General features: G+C 60.1%; 3 protein-coding genes across 3 annotated transcripts in view; 1 reads left to right on the top strand and 2 right to left on the bottom strand.

The window, feature by feature from the left end:
• Positions 1-275, top strand: part of MNEG_4500 (serine/threonine protein kinase, bacterial) — a gene marked incomplete at both ends in the record, with an annotated part of 2,324 nt that extends 2,049 nt beyond the window's left edge. Inside the window, one exon of the mRNA XM_014047023.1 lies at positions 225-275. Within this exon, the coding sequence (XP_013902477.1) occupies positions 225-275 (51 nt within the window). The remainder of the gene's footprint in view (positions 1-224) is intronic.
• A 1,772-nt stretch (positions 276-2,047) lies between these two features.
• Positions 2,048-2,776, bottom strand: MNEG_4499 (hypothetical protein; the record flags this gene model as incomplete). The annotated part of the gene is made up of 2 exons (XM_014047022.1): positions 2,048-2,351; positions 2,553-2,776. The coding sequence occupies 2 exons, from the start codon at positions 2,774-2,776 to the stop codon at positions 2,048-2,050; spliced, it is 528 nt and encodes a 175-aa protein (XP_013902476.1).
• Positions 2,777-5,796: 3,020 nt separating this feature from the next.
• On the bottom strand, positions 5,797-7,896 carry MNEG_4498 (hypothetical protein; the record flags this gene model as incomplete). Its single annotated transcript, XM_014047021.1, has 6 exons — positions 5,797-5,983; positions 6,255-6,425; positions 6,674-6,777; positions 7,044-7,136; positions 7,465-7,638; positions 7,857-7,896. Coding segments are annotated over 6 exons (769 nt in total), but the record flags the coding sequence as incomplete, so codon positions are not given.
• Positions 7,897-9,949: the final 2,053 nt, after the last annotated feature.

The following is a 9,949-nucleotide window of genomic DNA, read 5'->3' as shown; positions in this document are numbered from 1 at the left end:
GGTTTTGCCCTGCCTGCATCTGTCTTTCACGATCACTTGCTGGGGCCTGGCGAGCCGCTGCGTTCCTTGTGTGCTTTCCAACAACAACACCTGTCCTTGCGCCGATGTCACAACGGTGCGGCATCACCCTCCTCGGAGCGCTGCGACAGCGCCAGTGCGTGCACGCCCCCTCACTTTGCATTCCCAGCGCGCGGGCGTTTGGGCAAAAATCGCCCCTTTTGCAGTGTGCGTACCTGGGTGCCATTTTGAACCGCAGCTGGCCCCCTGTCGGCTGACTCCATCCTTGACCAAGCGGCAGCAGAGTGGGGCCTTGGACCGCACCCTGCTTACTGACGCATCTACGCGCCGGCATTGGGGTTCCTTTTACTTGGCAAACAGGGGCTGTGGGCGGTGGGTTGCTGCAATGCACATGCACGCCTTGCTGGCGCGGCGGTGGGGGCCAGGGTGTCCCGACGCGCCGCGCCGCGGGTGCGCACTGCACTGTAGCGAGGGATGGGGATCAACAGTAGCAAGAGTGTGAGGCCGCTGGCAGCGTGCCTTGGGAGAGCTACCCAGCGAGGCAGCAGGAGGTATTCCTTTCAGGCTTTTAATGTGCCACCACATTTGCGCGCAGGGCCGAGGGGCCGCTCTTGCAAGCCCGACTGATGTTTAGCAGTGGGTCCAGCCCTTGTGGGGGCCGCTGCTTGAGACAGCCGCATTCTTTGTGCGAACCAAGCGTGTTTTCTGGCACGGGCACCGGCCTGAGGGCCAGCAGCTTCTTTCAACCCTGGGATTGAAGGCTGCCTGACGGCAGTTGGCCAAGCAAGTCTCAACCCTTGAGGCCGCACTTTGCGACCCATGTGCGCGCGCACATACAAAAACGCACACACGCACTCACAACAGAGCATATAGTCGCTTCACATTCAGCGACTGAATCAAACGTGGGTCAACGGCACACGTACAGTACTTGACAAAACCAGCACGATGACTTGAGAATAAACATGCCCCTTCCTGTGTAATGTGACCTGCAGCTTTATGTTCCTTCGGATTCGGCAGGTGACATTGCAGCTGTAAGTGCCATCGCCTAGAAGTACTGTATTACAGCAAACCTCAGGCAAGGTATGGCGCCCAGCACCAAAGCGAGGTTTGTATGTATACACGGCACACGCCTGCACAATTGCTCAACCAAAGCAGGCACCTGCGGCTACACCGTGCCTCACACAAAAGCCCGGAGGGCAGCCCGCCACGCACCCGGCGCAAACACTGCCGCCCCGCTCGTGAGATCCGCACAACTATTACATGGACGCCCATGACGGCAGGTTCAAACCTGGGCCAATTGAGGTTGGCGAGAGGACTAACAATCATCGTGACATACTCTATTCATGCGTTGAGAGAGCATGCATTGGACACTGGCTGTCTCAGGAACCAGTATACTGACTCCCACTCTGGCCAGTAACACCTCCAGGGCGCCCCAAAAAAGTAAAACAAACAGGGAGTGCTGAATCATGACATACAATGGTTGGAAACACCGCCGACACACATTTGCAGGACGTCACGCAGCTCCGCGCCGCCTGGTCAGAGCAGGGACGACACCATCAACACACCAGCCGCCCACGAGACGATGGCCGCCGCGCGCACGGCCCTAGTGGGGCGCGCACGGTTGAGGGCCGTGCCTGGCGTCTGGCTCGGCACCGTGGCGCCAGGGGGCGCAGAGGTGCCAGGCATCGCCCCCACTTCATCGCTGTAAGCCAGTGTCCTTGCTGACGCCTCTGCTGCCTTGTGCGCCGCCGACTTTGGAGCCTCCGGGTCACTGGGACGGACGCGGGGCGGGTTGCATACAAAGTCAGTGTGCAGCACTGCATTGTCCCCACGGATAGCGTGCCCTCCCACAGGCTACTGCACGCCTGCTGGACGCAGCCCCTCTGTGGGTGCAGGCAAAAAACCCACATGCCCAGCTACATACATACATGAGCACGGACACATGCGTTTGATCACACACGCTTGCTCGCATGCACAAGCACACCACACACGCATGCACGCAAGCAAGCCAGCACATGCGCCGGCGCGCTTACCCGACGCCGCATCTAAGCGCTGCCACCACCCCGCTGTCAAGCAGCATCCCAAATACGTGGCCGCCTAAAAAGTCGTAGCCCTCCGCCGTCAGATGCAGCTCGTCATCTTGATACCGCCGCCGCTGCTCTTCCGGCTGCTCCCAGAAGTTGAAGGGCCCCTCTGCCGCATCGTCAAGCAGCAGGCGCGGCCAGCTGTCGGCGTTTGAATTTGAATGCGCGGCGACGTACTGCTTGAGCATGGCCAGGAGCTTCAGGCGCTGCACTTCGTTGTCGCTGCCACGCGCCACGAAGCGGTTTGCCCTGGTCAGAGAGCCCGCAAGGCAGCGCAGAGGTGAACACGGGTGAGAGGGAGCAGCTGATTGAATAGGACTGCTAGTAGCACACGCTGTGCAATGATGGTTTTCAGGCAACACCTGTCTGACGGTAGACATCAGGCCCAAATATACCCCAAATTCAGCCCAGGCAAGCAAGCACACGGTTCCCCCAGTGCCATTCGCTCACCAGGGAGATATCACAACAACAGCTGTGGTGGCTGCCGCGATTGCCTTCGTCAGCACTGCCTGCAGTGCCGCCATCACCGCGCCTGCTGTCTTGTTGCCACGGCCGAGGTCGTTGATCCCAGCCATGACTGATACCACATCATAAGGCCGCTTGCTGCTGCCGCTGCTGCTGCCGCCGCCGCCGCCGCCGCCGCTGCTGCTGCTGCTTGCTTTGGCGACCTCCATGGCAAGCAGTGTGCCCACCACTACCGGTTGGCCGGACTGGTCAACCCCTGGGAGGAGCAAGCCTCCTCCGTTTGCGCCTGTCGGTGTCAATCAAGCAGTTTGCCAGGGCGGGGTTTCAGGATGCAACTGGGACGCCTCAGTGCTTGCACGTCTCAATCAATTGCTTGAATCGGAATTGGTCGCAAGTAGCTGGTGGTGGGCGATTGGCACAGCAGCCCCAACCTGTGACATTTTGGTGCTGAATCCGCAGATGTTGCACCAGCGCGCGGCATATTGCGCCGCTCGCAAAGCAACACACACAATGCAGCCTGAAGTTGCATGTGCTGTTTGGTGCATCAGGTGGGCGCCCCAAATGTAAATGGTCAAGAGCTTGTCACCTGTTGTGATGACGTCCACGCGGCGTCGTAGCTCGGACTCGAGCAGTTGCCCCAGCCTGATGGTATAGGGATGATTCTGGTTTGAGGACGGCACCGCACCGTTGGTGAGGCTGTCGCCCACCGCCAATATACGCACGGGTGGCAGGTTTTCACTGCGTTTGCACGGCGCCGCGGCGGCAGCGGGGCTGGCAGCTGTGCCGGTCGCCCAGGCGGCGAGCTGACCGGTGACCACGAGCACTGCTGCCAGCCGATACACGACACGCATGGCGAGAGTCTTGGCCACCACGTGCGCTACTGATGCACTGACACAGTCTTCTGCGTGTTGAGTGGTTGCTAGTTGCAGCTCTGGATCGCAAACTGCCTGCCAGGATCATAAGATCTGGGGAAACGGTCGCGCTGGTGATCCACTAATACGAATCTAAGGTCATTGCTACCATATTACAGCCCAACATACGCATTGCTGCACGAGAGACGAGTAACTGCGGTGACTCAAGGGCATTGCAACCTCCATTGTGCACCACAATCTTGCTTGATATACTTAATATTGTTCTTGTAAAGCAGCTTGCCGCGTTGCTCACGCATCCTCTTCGAAAGCGATCTTGATGTCGTTGCTTTGTGCAGGCAATTCTATATGTGTCAACACTAGCAGGGGAGGCTATAAGACTAGTAAGAATTCTCCTTGTATCGTCAGCAGCATCAGCAATGGTAGACCGCCACTGCGGCGGCAGGGCGTGGCGAGCGCGTTCACTCTGCATGGCGCATCGGGTGGCCAACCGCTGTCTTATGACAAGCCGGTAGTGGTAGTGGGGTCAGATGCTGCAGCCGACCTGCGAATCCAGGGTCCAGGAGGTGAGAGTGCCAGCAAATCAATCAGTCGCCCAGAGAGAGAGGGTGCTCACGCGCTTGCTCATGCTGCGATGCTGCCGTTGTCGCCGTGAGGGCATCGCGACGCCGGCCCGCACGCGCACGCCCGCATGCTTTCACACACAGACATCCTCTGCGCCCTCTTTTCCCCTCCCAAAGCATCAACTTGCAATTTCTCTGTGCCTCCCCGCAGTCGCCCCCCAGCACGCCAAGTTCACCCAAAAAGGCCGCCAGCTCTTCCTCACCGCCCTCGTCGGCGAGTCGGTTTTCGACTCATCCTCCACCTGGATCGACGGCGAGGAGGCGCGGCCAAATGTGGCATACGTCTTGTCGGCCGGCAGCTCGCTTGCATTCGGAAGCCAGGGCGGCGGCGGCGGCGCGAGCGAGGGGGCCGGGGCTGGAGGAAGCCTCAGGGTCGAGTTTGAGGAGCCCAGCGGATCTAACCCGTTGGTGGAGATGCTGCTCCAGGGGGCAGCGGCTGGTGCAAGCGCAGAGGTGCAGCAGGCGCTGAGTGATGCGTCGTCCGAAAAGTAATGGCTGGCTCAGGCTGTCGAGACCGTATGAAGGTTTTGTGTGTTGAATGAGGTGTTGTGAGAGTGCCGTGAAGAGGATGTGAAGGAACGAGGGGCAGGAGGGGCAGGGCGAGGAATGGGGACACGCCGTGTGTATGTCGACCAAGGCAGAGGGAGAAGGGAGCGCTGTAAGTTGGGTTTCAGCAGTCAAGGCGCGCTAACAGAGGGTGCAAGGCTGATAGCAAGGAGGCGCGAGGCCACACTGCTTGCCGGGGGCAGCGCGAGGGTCCCTGTCATCGTAGACCGACTGGTGGCTGCCTCTTGAGCGCCCCAAGGCCCTGCACAAGATGAACCGGCCTTGCCCGGCAGCTGAAGTCGTGGCATTGCCTGCATCCACAGAGTTGGACGGGGAATACGGTGCGCCTTCGTTTCTGAAGAGTGATTACAGTTCAGCAACAACAAGTATTGGATTTTCAAGGTGGGCGGCACCCACAGAGCGCCGCGTCATATTGGCAGGCACAGCTAGGAGTGTTACATTGTGTGTGATTTTCCATGCAGGGCAGGCATTGGGGCAATGATGTCGCGGCTTGGTTGCGCACATTGCTCATCGTATCATCAGCATAAATGAGTGGCCACACGCACAGGGGAACGGCCTGACGTGATTTCAGAGACGGGGCTGGCAGTGCACTGGATGGCGTGCCCCAGCAGCCGGGCAGCGGTTTGCTGTTGTGAGAAGCTCAACAAAGGAGGTGGCTAGCAACGGCCTAGAACATTTTCACAGCCGACGCCTCACAGGAGGCACGCAGACGTATGTAAGGGCACGGGCGTATATGCACGGCCCATGACTCAACAATTGGAAGATACGCAGCCAGCCAACTCTGCACCGCACAAGGAAGCAGCGCCCTCACGGGCGCAGGCAGTGCTTTGGATGCGTTGGTTTTTAGGGCGTGGCCAGGTGAAATCCATCAACGCGCAACTTGACAAAGTGCGCAGCCTGTGTGCCAAGCTTGAAGCCAGTATCATGGCAAGAGCGCAACCCCTCAAGGCGGCCACGGTGTGGGCATGCACCTCAGTGCGCAAAGGCCCCTCGCTAAGCAATCGGCTGTGCTGCCTCAGTAAATAACTTCGACACATGCTAGCAGCAAGTATCAAGGGGCAGGATTGCAGCTGCTGCCCTGCCTTGTGTCCCATTCATCACAGCTGTTGGGTGGATTGGCTCAGCTCAGCCCAGCGGACCAACCCTGGACAGGCGCGCCGCCAAGACTGCTCACTTCCCGCCAGTGGAGGCAGCCGCAGTCGCCTTGGCGGCCACCGACGCCGCCGGCGCGGCGGGCGCGGGCGCCGGCGTGGCTGGGGCCCCGCCAGGGCACGTAACGGGCGGCAGGTGGGGCATGAGGATGGAGGCGATCTTGCACTGGTTCAGGCCGTAGCAAAGGGACTTCGACACGCAGATCCTGAGGAAGGTGTGGACAGGGTTCAGGGTGAAGGGCCCGCAACTGAGTTTCTGGTCCGGGTAGCGCCCGCGGCCGCTGCCGGGACGGCGTACGTGCGCACCATGTCACGCATCGCGTGTCATGTTCAATACCACAACGAACCACCCAGATCATGGATAATGTCAGCTTTTGAGTGGTTCTGTAAGTACTCGAAGGGCGTGCATCACACATGCAAGCCCTTGTCTCGCCTGCAACTGATCACTGTTTCGTGCTCTCCGACACCCAGGCTCACCGGCCAGCGGGGGACGGGCAGTCGTCAGTGCCAGGAGGGCAAGGCGCCGGGCCGCCAGGGTTGCAGACGCACGCGCCGCCGATGGGGCCGGCGCAGCCGGGCGGGCAGTTGGCCAGGGTCGGTGCGTACATGGTCCTGACTTTGGGCTCCATGCACACAACTTCGTTCTCACTATTGGGGGTTGAGGATATCGAGGATATTGGTGCTCAAGAATACCTATTTGCAGAGGGGTACGACACAAGTATCCGCGAGCACTGCTGGGAATTGGGGCGTCTGGGGGGTTGGGGGGGCAGCCTGTCGAGGCAGCAATCAGCAGCATTAAGACAGCACAGAGATGCCAGGGACTTCAAACGAATGTGGCCAAACAGCAACATTGACAAAACCCCGTCAAAGCAACACATGCTTACGGTCTGCAGCACTTGGAGAAGCACTGAGGCACGACGTCCACCTTTGCCCAAGAGCCCTTGCCTTTGCCCCAGCCCTTGCCCTTGCCCAGCGTGGAGACGCCAATCAGCTTGCTCTCCTGGGGTACGCGGAAGTCAGGGGCATGCGAGCAGCGCATTAAGGGAAGGTTAGCGGCGGAAACTCGTTTGGAGCGCGCCCGCTTCCCAACGTTGGCATCTGCACCAAGCTGTCCCAACCCTTCCACACGTCACAGCCACCAGCCACACGCCAATCTGGCTTCAGCGCAATGCAGGAGGCTTTTGCCACCCCCCGGGTCCAACGAGCCCTGCAAGCCCTAGAAAGGTGGGCTGGCAGGCTGCGCGTGCGTGTTGCTGGACGACTCACAATGGCGGCCTTGGCCCCGGCGATCAGCGCGCCCTTTCCCAGGTCAAACATCGGCAGCCCCAGCTTGAACCAGGCCTTGCCGTCCGCCGCCTCCTGCACAGCCCGGGGGGGGGGGTGTGCGGGATGGTGGCGTGCAAGGTGCGAAGTTGCGGGTTGTTCGAAGAGGGATGCAGAGAGGGGTGCGTTGTTCGCAGCGCAGCTATCTTCGCTCCGAGGATGGTGCACGAAACTGGGACCCGAGCTGGTCTTTATTTGAGGCTGTTTCGCTTTGCAAGAAGCCACATTCCTTCGAGCCCTGTTGAGTGCAACACACAAAGCAGAGCCACCAGTGACGGAGCTGCAATGCCACGCCTGTGCACCGCCTCAGCTTTTACGTCCGCCGACGACGCCACGGCCCGGTATGGCGGCGCTGCGCGCGCACCTTGTATGATGGGTTGGGCACCTCCTGCACCTGCAGCACATTGACAACGTCCAGATATGACTTGTTTGGCGCGCACAGGCTGCCCAGGCTGTTGCAGCCGCTCGGGCAGGCGACCTCGAGCGAGGCGAAGCAGGTAGTGGTGGTCTTCTGGACGCAGCACTTGCCCTTGGTCATCTGAAAGAAAAAGTTGCACACGAGCGAGTGTGGAGTGCGTGTATGTGCGTGAGAACTGCAACAGGCAAGGTATGTATGGCGGTGAGGGCTGCAAGGGGCAGGGATAGCGCGAAGCAAGCAGCGATAATGACGCATCGGCAACATATGGCCGAGGCACGCGACGGGCCTGCGCAGCGCTGACTTCTCGAGTTGGTTGCTCCTAACATATTTTCATTCACCTGTGCGCCAAACATGCAGATATCCTGGGAAGAGACGCACCTGCAGCCCCGGGTTGATGGCAGGCTCAGGCAGTTGGCTCAACAGCAACAGCATCGCAAATAAGCAGTGCTTGAATTCACAGCTCATTGCTGCGCGTGTTCTGGCGCCCGGCCTGGGCTTGCTTGGATCCCAAGGGGCATAAGCATCAGTCCCATGCCATTTCACCGTCAAGTAGGGAATCCCAAGCAGCCCTCGCTTCCACCGCTGTCCTGTTGACTGCAACGCGCTGCCACCCACTCACGCGCCACTGCCGTCCAGGGTGAACCCGCTCGGGCATGACACAGCCGGTTCAGCAAGGGTGGGCGGGATCACAGGGGGCACGCAGAAAGGGTACCTGGCGAGCAGGGGTTTGGTCGGATGAGGTGGTGTGGGTAGGCAAGCGTGTTGCTTTCGGCGAAACTCAGCCTGGGCGGAGGGGCGGCGGCTGGCAAAGCAAGGCCGCCACAGCGAACGTCAGCAAGATAGCTGCGTTCGGCTGTGAATGGTGTCTGATGTGCGGCTGGTGATAGTTGGATGAGCTGGCCGCGTGCTGCGTACTGCATATCAGGTAACCCCGCGACGGCCCAGCAGCTGGTTACGAGATTACCGACGGCGCCCCGGCGCCGCCCAGCCGGCCCCCCAGCGCACCCGGTACAGACGCCTGCCGACCAGTCCGTGGGTGCAGGGGGGTATTCGAGTCCCCGGCCTTTGCCTTTCCCCATGGCCACCGAGAACGCCGCGATGTCGGGGCCTGCCTTGCCCTTGCCGAGGAGGCTGCCAAGCTTCCCATATCCAATCGATCCGTCTGAGCCCTGTGCATCAGCCAGGGCGACGGGGACCTGGACCAGCAGCACTGCCGCGCAGATTGCCACCCCCATTGAAAGAAGGCGCTGGTTTTCGAGTGAAGCGCGCATACTGGCAAAATCTTTGCGAACATCTCGATTTTTAAATGCGATGAGGGGCCAGGGCCCACGATCAAAAGTGCCCGCCTCCTGATCAGCATTGGCTTCAATGGTGACGTAGTGACATGCCCGGTTACCCCTGTATGAAACGCACGTCGCTCTGCACAGGTGTATAATTGCGAGCCACAACGAGCTTATGAGGTCATGTGGAAGGGATGGCATGCAGGGGCGATTGGCATCATCGGCTCAGCGGGCTGGACCTGGGGTAGCTAGTTGCCGCCTGCAGATGCCAGCCCCTGTCGACAGGCATGTCACTGGCTGGCATGCAGCAAGGGAGCTAACCCATCCCTATCACCCCCTGCCGTAGTATCGCTGGACAAGGTACGCTTCAGGCGGCTCCTCTTCACAAGCTGTGCAAGAACCTGCATCATCAGGCAGAAACATGTGATGACTGCACTACGACAGGCCACATAACAACCGGAAACGTGATGTTCGAGCAGAGATACTAATGCAGCAAATGGTCTTCATGTTTATTTTGCATGTTGTGTCTCAGTTTGTCCATCTTGAGAAAAAGTATTCAGGCGGTGAAAAATCGCATGCGTGACGAGTGCGGCCACTGACAATGTGGCCGCCACGTGCAACGCATGCCCCCCGTGCCGTCGGCCGCCAGCTGCTTGTGACACAACACTGCGCGTGCCGCTGATCCACCATGGCCTTGGTCAACTTCTGATTTGCTGCCTTTCTGATGGCCCAGGTCTGGCTAGCCTCAAAGCCGAACTGCCACCAAACATCGCAAACACCGTTACAAAAAGGCCGCAAGCGCCGCAACCTGTGTCCAGCCAGTTTCAGTGAAATACAGGTCTCCTGACTCAATTTCACCCTTGCCATCTCTTTGGAACTCTTTGGAACTCTTTGGAACTCTTTGGAAAACAAGGCTCTTGCAGCCATCAGATCCCCAGCAGGCCCTTCTTCTCCGGCGGCAGCGCCGCCTCGACGGCGTCCAGGTGCGCCAGGATGCCCGACGCCGCGTCGGCGCTGAGGCGGCTGCGGGGGCCGTTCTGCTGGTAGAAGCTGCCGAGCTCCCGCAGGGCACCTGGGTGTGCAGGGGCGGCGCGGCAGAGGTGGGGGCGGGCCAGTGGGTCGGGACGAGGGGGGTCTGCTCAGCAGAGGAG

This window comes from Monoraphidium neglectum, assembly GCF_000611645.1.
Source record: "Monoraphidium neglectum strain SAG 48.87 unplaced genomic scaffold scaffold00627, whole genome shotgun sequence".
Lineage (NCBI taxonomy): Eukaryota > Viridiplantae > Chlorophyta > Chlorophyceae > Sphaeropleales > Selenastraceae > Monoraphidium > Monoraphidium neglectum.
Note: the sequence above shows the minus strand (reverse complement) of the source record. Positions and strands in the feature narration are given on the sequence as shown.